Below are 15,795 nucleotides of genomic sequence, written 5' to 3'. Positions count from 1 at the left end.
GAGCTTCATTCTTCTAGCTTAAGGTTTCTATAGCTGTTAAAATGTGAATGCCTATATAAAAGAAATGAGAGTTAAGCTGTTATTAGTTCTGAACACTATAGGATTTCTAATCTTTTCTCAAAGACAGTTTTAGTTGGAAATCAGGGGGAAAGTATCAGGATATTAGACCCCAAATCACCTACCATGTGAGAGTCAGAGTGAGGTCTGGGCAACCTCTAAATTCTCAGGGGCTGGCTGAAAGCACATTACCCCTGAGGGTAGTGCAAGGCCTTGGTAGCAAGACTTGAGATCAGAGGCTAAAGAGCATGGAGCCTGGTGAATTGGGAAAAAAAAAGGTTTGGTCTTTCAGTATTGAGAGGGAGAAAAAGAATGGAGACCTCCCTTCTCAAAGCAGGGTTCAGGGGAGGCAGCTGATGTAAAGGAGAAAAGTTTTGGGGATGGTAAAAGGAACAGGATCTAGGAGAGGACACCTGATGTTTAGGGTTGGCTCAGACAGAGGAGAGGGGATTTGAAGATTTTTTCCCCCTTTTGCCTTTCCTCCTTAGCTATGGCTACTCTCCCAGATTTGCTATGGTCCCTCTTGTCCCCTCTTCACTACTTGAGACCAAAAGGTCTCCCCTTGATCAGTTCACTCACACTTAATTCACAGCTTGGGCAAAAAATAACTTTTAATGTCAATTAAATCAGGATAATACAAAGGAATGACTGGCAGGGGAAAGAATGGGAAAGGAAAGTGGGAAAAAGGGGGTCCTTGTCTTTATCTAAACCCTTTTCCCTCCCTCCTCAAGTTTGGGGGAACTCAGGCCTTGGCAGCCTAAGCCCCTTGAGAGATAGTCAAGTTGACTAACCCTATGTTTGGCCCCTTGGCCACCATTCAGACCCAGGGCAATAGGAGCTGGGGTAAAGTCTGACAGAGATTCAAAATGTCTTTTCTGAGGTTTCTCTTCAGTGAGTCTTTTCAATTGGGAAATGTTGGGGGGGAAGGATTTCCAGTCACAAGCAGGAAAAAATGGGTAACCCTCAGGAGAAAGTCTTATTCCACTTTTTTTCTCCAGATTCTCTAATTGAGAAACCAACTCCTTTACCAGCCAGAATCTTTTGCTCCTTAAGATTCCAATCTCCTGGGGTCCTTTCCCCACCAAGGTGATCAGATTCACACACTTTTCAACCTGGAACTTTTCTTTATGTGCCAGCCTCTGTCACACTGGGTAGCAGAAAATGGAGTTGGCCAGAAGTGAGGCTGGATGCAGCAGAGGCAGCAGGGGCTAGAAAGATAGCCTCAGGCAAAACATTTTAAAGCAAGCTACACAAAGGACATCATATTACCTGTTCTCACTCGGACTTCTAACTGGTAAGGGAGGATACCACCAAGGTAAAGCCCAGTTAGACAGAAGCTAAGAAAGAAATCAACATGCAGGAACCCCAATCCACTTGTGGCAAAAGGAGTAAGCTGCAGCAAAAACAAACAAACAAACAAACAAACAAACAAACAAACAAACAAAACCTCTTGACCCTGGATAATTTCTATGGATAAAAAAAGCAAAATACAGAAATGGCAGCAGAGAGTGAAATGGAAGCAAACACACCCAAACTTTAAAAAAATGGAAATTGGTCTCAAGATCTCAAGGAACTCAAAAAGGAATTAAAGAACCAAATAAGAAAGATAAAAGAAAAATGGCAAGAAAAGTGGGAAAAAGAAATGAAAGTAATACAAAAAGAAAATAAGAGTTTAAAAGACAAAATTGCCCATATGGAAAAATAGTCACAGAAATTAAATGAAGCAATAAGCAAATTGGAGATCAGAATTGACCTGGAAGCCATGAAAAGCAGGATAGACCAAACTGAGAAGGAAAACCAAAAGGTCATGAGTCTTTAAAGACTAGAATTGGACAAGTAAAAGCTAATGATCTTACAAGACAGCAAGAATAAAGCAAAATCAAAAGAATGAAAAAAATAGAAGGAAACATGAAATCTCATTAAAAAGACAACTGACATGGAAAACAGATTCAGGAGAGACAATTTAACAATTATTGGTCTACCAGAAAGCCCGGAGGCGAGGGGGACCCTTGACATCTTATTACAAGAAATTATCCAAGAAAACTGCCCTGATATTCTTGAACAAGAGGGCAAAATAGACATTGAAAGAATCTATAGATCACGTCCCTTAAATCCCCAAAAGACATGCCCCAGGAACATTATAGCCAAATTCAAGAGCTTCCAAGCCAAGGAAAAAAAAATATTGCAAGAGGCCAGAAAGAGAAAATTCAGATATCAAGGGGCCTCAGTCAGAATTACATAGGACCTGGCAGCCTCTCTGCTAAAGGACCACAAGGCTTGGAATATGATACTTAGAAAGGCAAGAGAATTGGGTCTACAACCAAGAACCTACCCATCAAAACTGACTATATGCTTTTATGGGAAAGTATTGACATGTAACAAAATAGAAGATTTCTAAGCATACCTAAAAACAAAAACAAAATAAACTAAATGGAAAATTTAATGTCCAACTACAAAATTCAAGATGACGATTAAAAGGTAAATGAGAAAGAGGGAAAAATATTAAGGGCTTCAGAAAGGTCAAATTCATTATATTCCTATATGGAAAAATGATATCTGTAACTCTTAAAACTTGTTTTCATTATGTAAAGGTAAAATTAGGAGTTTTGACAAAATGAGAGAGCAACTTTTAATTATTTAAGTTTTAATAAGAATATACTAGAATTGTAAATTAATATTATCCCTTTAAGCCAGAGAAAAGAAAACTTCTAGCAGCTTTTAACAATTAATCATTTAGTTTAATTAAAATAGAGACAATAAAAGAATATAATAAAATGAATATAGCAAAGGAGAGAAATATAGGAAAGAAGTAGAAAAAGAAAATTTCCTAATGTCTTTACTAGTTATTCTATAAGTACCTATAACTACTGTCTAAAACTGACTATATCTACCTATATCTGCCTATAACTACTGTTAATAATCACCTCACAAAGTTCTAATCCAATCCAGCTCAATCAAAACCAACCTAATCAGTGTTTAATCCAACCTCAATTAAATCTGTTAATGAAGACCAGCCACCTTCCAAAAGTTCAAGAAAGAAAAAAACCTAACAGCCCAAACCAAAAGCCAAAAGGCCTAAAAGCCCTCTAAAGGCTACAGTCAAAAAACCATCTCAGTAAGCTCAGGCCCTCCTTTTATATTCTAGCAACTGAATGCCAACCACCAACCCAACTCACTCCCAGCAGCCAACTTCCCAGCAACTGCCAGCACCTATCAGCAACTGACTACCTCTACCAACTCATGCTGGCCCCTTTTATATCCCTTTTTACCTCACTTCCTGTCTCTCTGGTTTCTACTTCCTTTCACTGTGAGCTGGTTAATCTTTATACATTGGTAAAATGGTATGGTAAAAGGACCTCTAGGTCCCCAGTTAAATTAGAAAAAGGGATTAAGAATTCCTTTTTCAATTATCATAGTAGATAGAATAATTATTCAAAGGTACAGATTATGGTATTTTGTTCAAGATGATATGTAAAAAAATTGGGGGGGACAAAAAAGAGAGGATGGTACTAAGAAAAACGTGAAGGAAGAAGAAAAATAAGATAAACTATACTACATAATGAGATAAGCTTCTCTACAGGGTTATATGATAATTTATTTTGCATACTGGCATTTGTGTTTCTCTAACATATCATAGGGCAGTGGAATTCAGAGCTAGAAAAGATCAGAGCAGCAACCCACTCATTTTATGCGTATCAAATCTAAGGCAATTTGATGATTAGTTTTATAAGTTTCTGAAGTCATGACCTTTTTTTCTAATTTTTTTTGTTTTTGTTTTTGTTTAAATTTTTTGATATATCTGGACAGACCAATTACCATCTTGAACAGGGCCAACCCCCCCCCCCCAAAAAAAAAAAAACTCGAATTAAGATCCATGATTATAGATTTATATAGTTTTGGAAAAGACCTCAAAGACCTGCTAGTTCCAATCTTTTATTTTATATAGGTGAAGAAACTGAAGCCCAGAGTTTCAGAGATTTGCCTAAGGTCATACTGCAAGTAATGCTGTTCCAAAGCCTTTCCACTGAGTCACAGCAGCTCTTAAGAGGATAGACTCTGCTGAGAGGAGACATCTTTAGTTATAGTCAGTAAAAGTGAGTCTTAAAAGACTGGATCAGCATGTTTTTAATATTTTTCATGTTTCATTTTCTACCTTTCTTTCTGCAAGAGCTTAGTGGGAGGGAACTGATGTTGGATTGCTAACCCCCTCTGCCCCCAAAAAGAGGAGTATTGGCCACCTTGCAGCTGAAGTACTTGGGAGATGAAGGTGCTGCCTACATAGCCTCAATATCTGGACTTGATACAGGAGGAAATAGAAGAATATGGAAACTGCTTATGCCCTGATCAAAGAATTTATAGACAATAACCTTTAACCTTTGTCTCCTAGTTAGATTTAAATAACCTTTCCAAGAACTGTGGGTCAAAGCTTAAATCGGTAAATACCAATCTCTTTCTTATACTAAAAGAGATATAAGATTCTGAAATAGGGACAAACAAGAGACTACATCCTAGCATCACTGAATTTTAGAACCTAAAGGGACTCTGCCCAGTTTCTTGATGTGGCAGAAGCAGGAAATAAAGCTCAGAAATAGAGAAATGACTTTGTATAAACCTCACAACTTGTTAGATTAGTACCAATGTCACCATGCCTTTCCTATCTTGGGCTACTTTTTTTCAGGAGAGAGTTTGGCCAATTCTATAGGTATTTTTGGATTAAATATCTGAGGAGATTTGGTGTTTTATACCATCTGTTAAAATGTATATAATTTGGAAAGGGGGAAGGAAAGTAATACAGTGGGAAAACAGTACATATAAAATTATTGAATTTATTTAACAGAGAAAGGATGAAGGGAAGGGGAGTGGGAGAGGGAAAAATCTAAATGTTTTACCCACTAAATCAACCCTATCTAACTCACACTAAACTAAAACCTAAGTTCCTAAGGGCAAGTCCAACAGGGAATCAAAATCTCACAAATAGAGAGTCCTTGGTGAGTCAGGTACAGGAGTCTAGCTGATGTCCTCAGATGTCCCATCAGGGTAGAGATCTTTTCTCCAGGCTGGCTGTCCACTGGGAAGACTGGAGATATTCTCTCACCACAGCTAGTAAATCCTCAAGGCCAGTTGTTTGATGAATGGATTTCCAGGATGTCTCAGCCACACACTTTTCTCCTTCAACTTGCAGCTCCAGAGTGCTGTTGGAAAAACTGTCCCTTCAACAGTGTGGAACTCTGACCCAGTAGCTTGGAATCCAGGCCTGTCAATGTTGCTCTTGCTATAATTCCCTTTCCTTGCTATACTTATCCACATCCAATTATGAGTGGTGTTTATTTCACAATCAATATTTGGCATATGGTAGGTCCTTAATAAATGTTTATTGATTAATTTATATTAATGTGGGATGGTTACCAGGATCACCATATAAATCAACAGATTTAGGGCTGGAAAGGATCTAAGAGGTAAACAAGTACAACAATATTACAGATCTTTGCAATAACACAGTTTGAACAAAACCAAAAATTGAATAACTTTCACACATAGCTGAGGAAGGAGTTATTTCCTCTCTTTCTTCTTGCAATTGGTCATTTTTCTTTGTTTTATTCTCATCCTAGGTTCTAAGGAAATCAAGGAGTATGCCAATTACTCAGAAGCCAAATGTGATACAATGAAAAGAATGGTGATTCTAGAAGTAGAGCAGCTGGGCTTGAATCTTGGCACAATTATTTGTTTCTTATGTTTCCTAGGATAGATCACTTAATCTCTCTAGGCTTCCAGCATTGTCATCCATAAAAAACAGAGGTTGTACTCTAAAGTCTCTTCCAACCTTAAGTTCATAATCCCATGCTCTTAAAACATAATGTTCCTTGCATTTCACTATACCTTTAAGATCCTCAATTAAGGATTCAAAAGCTTACCTGTTTTATTTATTTATCTTTAAATCTAGAATTTTTTATTTAATTAATTAATTTAGAATATTTTTCCATGGTTACAAGATTTATGTTCTTTCTCTCCTTTCCCCCCACCCCACCTCCCATAGCCAACATGCCATTCCACTGGGTTTTACATGAGCTCACCAATATTTTTAAGTCAAGTTTCAAAGGGCACTTCCATTCCTTCCAAGTAAGTTTACTGCATGGTTTCATTATCCTCCTATTTAATTCCACTCCCCACAATATGGCCTCAATTTCCCCACCTTTATCACCAAGCTCACTTTTTCTACAGAAACTGGGTTGGATCTCTTTCTCAGTGAGAATACTCATATTACTCAGATTCCTAAATGTTTACTATAGAATGTCAGCTGTTCCATGTGCAGTCTGGAATTGAAAGCCTATAGAGGGGCACCTAGTGGCTTCATGGATTTAGAGCCAGGCCCAGAGATGGGAAGTCCTGGGCTCAAGTCTGGTCTCAGACACTTCCTACCTATGGGACCCTGGACAAGACACTTAACCCCACTTCCTATCCCTTACTACTCTTCTTCCTGTAATGGGAAAATTTAAGGCTTCTGGGAGAAGGTTATAATATAGTAATGGTTACAAATGTGGCTACAAGATTTATATAATATTTAACAATGGCCGCCAAGGAATTTACTTATGAAATTCCTAAAATGAAACACTCAAGTCAGAATGAGGTTTATGGAGGTTTAATCACACTGGGAGTAGGGAAAAGGTTAGGGAGAGAAGGAGAGAAGAGAAAAGGGAAAGAGGCTACTCAACCTTTGACCAAGGCAGGGGGAGTTTTAGGCCCAAAGGCCCAGGTGGAAAGAATCAGTCCTTAACTCACGTGACCGATCTGAAGGAAAGCTGTCTGCGGGCGTCCTCTCTCTCCAAGCTCCTAACACCAACCCCCCTCTAGCTCTCTCCACAGGAAGTTCCGCGAATCTCAGAGGCTGTTCCCTACCTCACTTCCTGTGTCTCACAAATCCAATGGTTGCCTCTAGCTTGGCTTAGGACAGCCCAGGTGGGCAGTTAGTTATTTCTGATTTGTCATTGACTAGCGCATGCCCGTGTAGTGTGGGTGTGCACAATTTTTGGGTGCTAGACCAAGATGGAGACTTTTAAAATTCACAATCCTCCCTGATGATGATTGGAAGACTAGTCTCCCCAATTGATCACTAAACATAAGCATACTGCACCCCAAAAATTTCTAACTATAAGTGTATACAAATTTTTTTTCCACTAAGAGGACAATTATAATAGTTGTAAATATGGGGAAATAGAGGAGAGAGAAGGACAGCAAACCAATGTTTTGCTGGGCGCATTGACAAAAGCCAATTAGGGGGCAGTCCCCTTTGGCATAAGAGTGTACATTCAGAGAATGTTCAATCAACCACACCCCAAGGTTCATTCTGGATCTTCCTGTAGTGAAAAGGTTTAGATATATTTCTGCAAACAGTTCATTCTCTGGATTCAGTTAGTTAGCAAGCTTCTTCTCTGAAGATTTCTCTCGAACAAAATTTAAATCTTGGAATTGATGAAATACAATCCCCCCTGAAGAAAGTGTTGAAAAAACACTGAGTCCAGCTGAGGATTCAAGTTTTAGTTGTGGGGGTGTGTGAGTTAATTCAAAAGAAAAACAAAACAATATGAAAATAAAATCAAAATCAAAAGAAGAAAAAGGGAAAAAAATTAAGGGAAAAAATATAAACCCTTTATATATGCATATTTATATTAAAGAAGAATTCAAAATCAGTATCAAAATCCAAAAAAAATCTATGTATACAAAATTTTAGAAAGTAAGAATAAAAAAAAATTTTTTTTTTCACAGGCCCCTGTATTAGGGTCCAGTTAAGTAATTTCTAATCCCACAAGTCTGTAGGACAGAATGCAGTATATTTTACTTCCCCATTTGCAGCCAAGGCTACAGGAAGTTGCCATACTATAGGAGAGAAAAAAGAGGACCAGATTTCTTTTTTTATATCTAGGGAAGTGTCATTCCCTCGTCTGATTTTACCTTCGTTCTCAGGAATGGATGGAGCCAGGATGGTAGCCAACCTTAGGTACTTATCTGTAGGTACTTTCACGAAGAGTGTGGATACAGGGAAGGCCTACATCTTAACGTCTGCCAAGTGTCGCAACCCCGAGTCTCACACTAGGTTCAAGTCCTTAGTATTGGCTTAGAAATGCATTAATCCTACCTGGATTGGTCTTTTGATTTTAGACCTGTGAGCTCTTTTGGCATTATCCAGGTTATATCTGTGCTCCTTGTTTGATCTCATATCTAGAATCAGACACAAACATTAATCATAGTCCCACAACAATTATCAATAAATGGCAGGTTCCCATAGTCTAAAGCTGTTTGGGTGCGTATTAATAATAACAACAAGTATATATATTTAAACTAATATTGTAGAATAAAAATTAATATTGATCATATGTACCTTAAGTACATAGAAATGAGAAAAAGGGAAAAAAATAAAATAATGTAAAAATAATAATAATAATAAAATAAGGAAAAGAGAAAAAAAAGGAAAAAAGGAAAAAAATTAAATTTAGGAATTCAATGTGTCAAAAGCAGAATAAAAACAGTTTCACTTGTCAATGTATAGTTATCTCCAATGCATGTATAGGATAGAGTCAATCAGTCTCAACAGAAGATGCTCTCTTTACATGAGAACAGTGAATCCAAGAGTCCTTTTCTCCAACCTTTATAGATGTTGGAGTAGTTAACAATATTTGGAATGGTCCTTCCCATGAAGTTTCAGTTGCTCCAGTACGCTTGAAATTCTTTATATACACGTTGTCTCCTGGGTTCAGGTCGTGAAGTGAGAAGTCTAGTGGTCCAGCTTGTACTGCAGCTCCGGATTCATGTAGCTCACGCAGTTTGTGCTGTAATTCCTGTATATAGGAAGCAATAGTAGTATCTCCCCCTAATAGCGATGTATAAGCCGGGGAGAAAGGCTTAGCCTGTATAGGCGGATGTCCAAAAAGCATCTCAAATGGTGAAATATGTAAGTCTCCTCTAGGCCTGCTTCTAAGATAAAATAGGGCCAAAGGGAGAATTTCAGGCCATTTTAAATGGGTCTCAGTGCATAATTTTCCAATCATAGTTTTAAGTTCTTTGTTCATCCTCTCAACTTGGCCTGAACTCTGGGGGTGATATGGAACATGGAATTTGGGAGTTATCCCCAAGCAAGAGTATATCTGGTTTAAGACAGAATCGGTAAAATGACTCCCTCTATCGGAGTCAATACGTGCTGGTAGGCCAAAACGAGGAATAATTTCTTTTAAAAGCACCTTAGCAACAAAAGCTGCTGTGGCTCGGGCTGTAGGAAATGCTTCCGGCCATCTGGTCAGTTGGTCTACTATGACCAAACAAAATTTATATTGTCCAGCCTTTGGCATCGTTATAAAATCTATCTGCAGGTGCTCAAAAGGTGTGTAAGCCAGAGGACGTCCACCAAAGGCTTTACCACGAAAGGCATGTTGGTTATATGCCTGGCAGGTAGAGCAGGATGAACACACTTTAGAGGCTATGGTAGTTATACCAGGGGCTATCCATACTCTCTTAACAGAGTCCACGATGCCCTGGGTACCAAAATGACCATTTTTATGAATAGATTGGCAAATTTGGTTATAGAAACTTCTAGGGAGCAGGGGTTTTCCTTCAGATGACACCCATACTCCATTAATTTGTTTTGCTTTAAATTTTTGTTTCCATTTTTCCACTTCCTTTTCATTATAGGAGAGTGATAAATTTAAATTATCAGTGGTTGTTAATGTTAAAATTAATCCAGGTCCTTCTATGGCTGCTAGTTTTGCAGCGGCATCTGCTCGGTCATTTCCTCTAGAGACAGGGTCTGAGCCACCTGTATGGGCAGAGCAATGAACTACAGCTAGGGCTTTAGGCAGTTTGAGAGCAGAAAGAACTTCATTAATAATTTCTGCATTAGCTATGGATTTTCCAGCTGAGGTTAAAAATCCTCTCTGGAGCCATAGCATCCCGACTGAGTGACAAATGCCAAAAGCATATCTAGAATCCGTATAAATTGTTGCCTTTTTATCCTTGGCAATTATACAGGCATGTTTCAGAGCTATGAGTTCTGCTCCTTGAGCGCTAATGTTAGAAGGTAGTGAAGCTGACCATTCAGTGGCAAATTCTGAGACTACGGCAGCTCCAGTGTAACGTATGCCATCCCTCATAAAAGAGGAACCATCGGTAAATAAAATCAGATCTGCATTGTCTAAGGGAGTGTCCAAGAGATTATCTCGAGGCTTTTCTGCCATGGACACTAATGTTTCACAGTTATGTAATGGTTCTCCTGAAGTAGGTAAATCTGGAAGCAAGGTGGCAGGGTTAAGAGTTGAACAGCGTTTCAAGGTAATATTTTCACTATTTAATAAGGTTATTTCATACCTTGTAATTCTCTGATCCGAGAATGCCTGTGTTCTATGTTTTACCAATAATGCTTCAATCTCATGTGGGCACATTATTGTTAATGGACATCCCAATACTAAATCAACGGTTTTTGTTACTAGTAAGGCTGTAGCAGCTACTCCTCTAAGGCATGGTGGTGCTCCTGCTGCTACTGGGTCTAGTTGGGCAGAATAATAGGCAATTGGGCGCTGAGAAGGTCCCAAAGTCTGAGTTAAAACGCCTGAGGCTACTCCTCTTCGCTCATGTACATATAAAGTAAATGGCTTGTTGTAATTTGGGATGCCTAGAGCAGGGGCAGATAAGATAGCCTTTTTTAGCTCTGATAGAGCTGACAGGTGTTCAGGCTCTAATTTGAGGGGTTCAGGGACTACATCCCTTGTTAGTGCTATAAGAGGTTTAGTAATTTCCCCATAACAAGGAATCCATTGTCTGCAAAACCCTGTTGCTCCCAGAATTGCTCTTAACTGTTTTTTAGTGGTAGGAGCACTCAATTTTTGAATATTCTCAATTCGCTTGGGAGAAATAGAGCGGGCACCAGCTGTCAGAATGAACCCCAAATATTCTACTTTGGGGAGACACCACTGAACTTTGTCCTTCGAGATCTTATGACCTCTTTTGTGCAATTCCAAAAGAAGGTGTTTGCTATCTTCTTGACATGTTTTTGCATCTGTTGAAGCCAAGAGTAGATCATCTACATATTTGACTAATTTGCTATTTTTAAATGTTATATTGTCTGTGTCTTGGCTCAAAATTTGCTCAAATAAGCTCGGACTTTCGACATAACCCTGTGGCAGCCGATACCAGGTATATTGTGAGCCCTTCCAGGTGAAAGCAAAAATATGTCTGGAGTTTTCATGTATTGGTATGGAAAAAAAGGCTGAACACAAGTCTACTACTGTAAAGTATGTAGCTGTGCTAGGAATAGATGAAATAATAGTATGTATGTTAGAAACTACGGAGTGTCTCTTTATAACGTGATTATTTACTGCCCTTAGATCCTGTATAAATCTATAGATGTGCTTGCCATCGGGCCCTTTTTTTGGTTTTTTAATTGGTAGGATGGGCGTGTTGTATTCAGATTTGCAAGGGATTATTATTCCCTGTTCTATTAATGAGTTAATAACTGGTGTAATACCCTCAATTGCCTCCTTTGAGAGGGGATACTGAGGGATAGAAGGAGGTGGGCTAGATTTAGTTTTTATCTGCACAGGAACAGCAGATTTAAGTAATCCTACATCAGAAGAAGATGTGGCCCAAAGAGACTCAGGTATATCTTTAGGTATTTCGAAAATGGAAGGCTCTTTTGCGTCCTGGTTTTCCGAGAGAAGTACAGGGAGTAATTTTAAAGATTCCTCTGGTACTTCTAATGATAATGAGCCATCTGGGGAGCAGGTTATTGTGGCTCTGAGTTTGCATAGAAGGTCCCTCCCCAGCAAATTTAAAGGGGAGTCAGGCATCAAAAGGAAAGAGTGTTGTACCTCTAGGGGTCCTACAGACACCATTCTAGGAGGAAGTCTTTTAACTCTTTGGGTTATTCCTGATACTCCCATTACATTCTCTGAGCCAATAGAATAACATTGTAAATCAGGTTTTCTCTTTAATACAGACCAGGAAGCTCCGGTGTCTAATAGACAATCATGATAGGTGTTACCCACCTTTAAGGTAACATGGGGTTCATTAGTATGGGGAGGGCAGTGGATAGGGACAACGGGTAGTAGGACATCAGGGTCCGGGAAATCAAAGGTTGTATCCTCTGATTCCTGTGCCCTAGCCCCCCCCGGGCACCATCATTGTGTTTGGGATATTCCTTGGGAACCCCCCTGAAGGGCACCTCTCTGAGAGTCATTAGTACCTCGAGTAATTTTTGGACGAGCGCCATTTCTCATATATTGTTGAGTATTATCATTAAAATTTTCTTCAATTTGAGCATTGTCATTGATTTCCCAATTCCTATTTCTATAATTCTGGTTTCTAAAGTTCTTATTTCTATATTCATTATAGTTATTATTTCTAAAGCTATTATTAGACTGTGTATTTCTTCCAATCATCTTAAGAAAGATTCTACATTCCATCATTTTGTGGCCCTTCTTCTCACAGAAGTGGCAAGTAATGGATTGATAATTGGATTTCTGGAGAGGGGCAATTGTCATTGGTTCATTACCCTGCCCACTTTCTAATTTAGTTATCCTATCTATTAAATATCTCATTTTTTTCTTCATTTCCTCCATGTCATCATCATTTTCTTTCTCCTTTTCTTCGTTTCCCTTTAAAACATATATAGCTGTTTTTCGCAATTCTTCAAGGTCCATATCTGACCATCTTGGGCATTGTGTTTTAAAATAATTCTTAATTACTTTGCAAGAATTGTTTACAAAGATTCTCCTAACTTGTCTTAAACTACTCTCTTTAGTTAAGTCCCAATCTAAGTATCTGTCCCCAAACTCGATAATTCTGTCCATAAATCTGGAGGGTGTTTCGTTTTCCTTTTGCTTAATTTTTTCCAGTTCCATCCACTTATCTGTACTGTCCGCACATTCCTTCATGGACGTGAGGATGGCCTCTCTACAACGGTATAGTTGTAGATAATCCTCAGGATTGTTATAGTCCCATTCGGGATCCTGAGATGGCCAATGTGCTGCATTACGCCCCCTGGTTTTGCTGACATGAGCAATTATTTTATTTTTTTCACGTTCACTTAAAAAAGCCTGGAGTAAGCTCTCAACGTCCTTGTAAGACGGATTATACTGAAAAAATATGTCTCCCATCTTTTTTGTTACTAGAAAAGGATCTTGTTCATATGTGGGAATATTTCGTGTAAATTCATTTATTTCTTGGGGAGTAAACGGTATCCTATGTCTTAAAGTCACCACATCCCCATTTCGTCCTATTTCAGGTACTTCTCTTAGAGGAAACAGACCTCTAGTTGGATTTTGCACCTGTGGGTCAGTTTGACAAGGACAGGTTTTTCTAGGGGGACAAGATCTCTCTTGCATTGGAATTTGGTTTTCTGTAGGAGAAGGAACATGAGAATCTGGGATTGCCGGGGAAGGGTTTTGGGGATTAAATTCAGACAAGATTTGCACTACACCAGAGAAGCAGTCTGTTAACTTGGCTATAGGAAAGGTATTTTCCATCTCTATTTCAGGGAAGGAAATTTCCTCATTCAAAGGTTCAGAAACAGGTCTATTTTTGGTAGAGTGGTTGTTTGTCAATTGATCCTGTAAGAAACTTTTTAGATCTTCTAATTGGGCTTGCATTTTATCCTCAATTTTTCCTATTTTATCTTCCATATTTCCCATTTTATCCTCAATATTTCCTATTTTATTCTCAATATTTCCTATTTTATCCTCAATTTTTTCTATTTTATTCTCAATATTTCCTATTTTATCCTCAATTTTTTCTATTGTATCCTCAATTTTTTCTATTTTATCCTCAACATTTTCTATTTTATCCTCAATATTTTCTATTTTATCCTCATTTTGCTTTATTTCCTCCTCATTTTGTTTTATTTTCTCCTCATTTTGTTTTATTTTATCCTCAATTTTTTTTATTTTTTCATCTCTAAATATAGTATTGAGGAGTACAAAAATGACAGTACCTATTAATATAAAAATTTGGAGGTATCCTTCATTCCTCAATGCCCCTACTTCTTCAGCTGTCTTATAATTGTCAAAGGATATAGTACTCATTTTTATATGTATATTTTGTAATTTCACAAAGCAAGTGGGGAGCAGGGCAAAGCAGCAAACTTTCCACAGGCTTTTTCTTTTTACAGTAGGTGGCTCTGAGTCTACAACCCTATACAGGCTAAGGGCCTATTGTATTGTAAATTCTCCTTCTTTACAAAGTGTATGTGGGTGGGTCCCAGCAATCTTCTTTGGCCCTCAGGCTAAAGCCGCTAGGACCATGTGCTATCTTCCTTGAGCAAAGCCCACTTAAATTTTTAAGACTAGAAAGGCCAGGAAACAGAAAAAAAAAATGGTTTTTAAGTTAGCTCCCTAGCTGTATTCAGCTGATTTTTGCGGGCTAGGAGCTCCTAAGAGCTTCCTCTCCTGAGGTTCCTCGTTGTTGATCAGTTGATTAGCTAAGTCTGGCCTGCCTTATAATCTACTGAGCCACCTCCTTAAAGTAAAAGGAGACGGAAATGAGAGATAAAGAGGAGAAGGAAAAAAAAAATCCTGTTGACCCCAATTTAACTTAAGGGGTAAAGGGAAAAGAGAAAAAAAGTATTTTATACTCACCTGTTCTGGCAGCTGTGTCTTTAAGCCAAGGTATTTGGTAACAGGACTGAGGGAGTGAGCAATAAGTGGGTTGAAAAGGCAAGAAAATTCAGGAAATTTATTGAGGTTCTAGAAACCTTCCAAGCACTAAGGCAGGGCCAAGAGCCAGAGGGGGTAGCCGGGGTGGGATTTCTCCCAGGTGATAGTAAGGAGATCAGAAGACTGATAAGGTTCTTTTTTCCCGTAGTGGTTAGCCAAACTGTAATGGGAAAATTTAAGGCTTCTGGGAGAAGGTTATAATATAGTAATGGTTACAAATGTGGCTACAAGATTTATATAATATTTAACAATGGCCGCCAAGGAATTTACTTATGAAATTCCTAAAATGAAACACTCAAGTCAGAATGAGGTTTATGGAGGTTTAATCACACTGGGAGTAGGGAAAAGGTTAGGGAGAGAAGGAGAGAAGAGAAAAGGGAAAGAGGCTACTCAACCTCTGACCAAGGCAGGGGGAGTTTTAGGCCCAAAGGCCCAGGTGGAAAGAATCAGTCCTTAACTCACGTGACCGATCTGAAGGAAAGCTGTCTGCGGGCGTCCTCTCTCTCCAAGCTCCTAACACCAACCCCCTCTAGCTCTCTCCACAGGAAGTTCCGCGAATCTCAGAGGCTGTTCCCTACCTCACTTCCTGTGTCTCACAAATCCAATGGTTGCCTCTAGCTTGGCTTAGGACAGCCCAGGTGGGCAGTTAGTTATTTCTGATTTGTCATTGACTAGCGCATGCCCGTGTAGTGTGGGTGTGCACAATTTTTGGGTGCTAGACCAAGATGGAGACTTTTAAAATTCACATTCCTTAGAACCAAGACAGAAGTTAATGGTTTAAAAAAATAGAAATAAAATCGATGGAATCCACTTAACAAATGGGATGAAATACCTACAAGAGGAAGGTTCTCTCAGAAAGTCAGCCTTGAAATGACTCTTTGTAAGAAGCTTCCTTTTTGAAAGATAGCTTAAGAGATATACTAAGCACCCTTTTCTTTAGGTTCCTTATGTTCTTCGACATGGACTGTTAGATGAGCAAAATGTCAAGTCCTTAGACAATATTATTTAAATTCCTCAGAGAAATGGTTTTACAAACAACTTCATATTT

At 38.6% G+C, this 15,795-nt stretch overlaps 1 protein-coding gene across 2 annotated transcripts in view; it reads right to left on the bottom strand.

Annotated features, from left to right (window-relative positions):
* The window catches only part of LOC103104397 (putative leucine-rich repeat-containing protein DDB_G0290503), a 115,911-nt gene that overhangs the window by 18,401 nt on the left and 81,715 nt on the right, over positions 1-15,795 (bottom strand). The window contains exon 3 of one of the 2 annotated variants that reach the window (XM_056813820.1): positions 10,697-14,715. The exons of the other annotated variant lie outside the window; for it this stretch is intronic. Within the exon in view, the coding sequence (XP_056669798.1) occupies positions 12,216-14,117 (1,902 nt within the window). The 5' untranslated portion in view covers positions 14,118-14,715 and the 3' untranslated portion in view covers positions 10,697-12,215. Of the gene's footprint in view, positions 1-10,696; positions 14,716-15,795 lie in introns of those variants that run through there. 2 annotated transcript variants of the gene reach the window in all.

Source organism: Monodelphis domestica, chromosome 1 (assembly GCF_027887165.1).
Source record: "Monodelphis domestica isolate mMonDom1 chromosome 1, mMonDom1.pri, whole genome shotgun sequence".
NCBI classification, from domain to species: domain Eukaryota; kingdom Metazoa; phylum Chordata; class Mammalia; order Didelphimorphia; family Didelphidae; genus Monodelphis; species Monodelphis domestica.
Note: the sequence above shows the minus strand (reverse complement) of the source record. Positions and strands in the feature narration are given on the sequence as shown.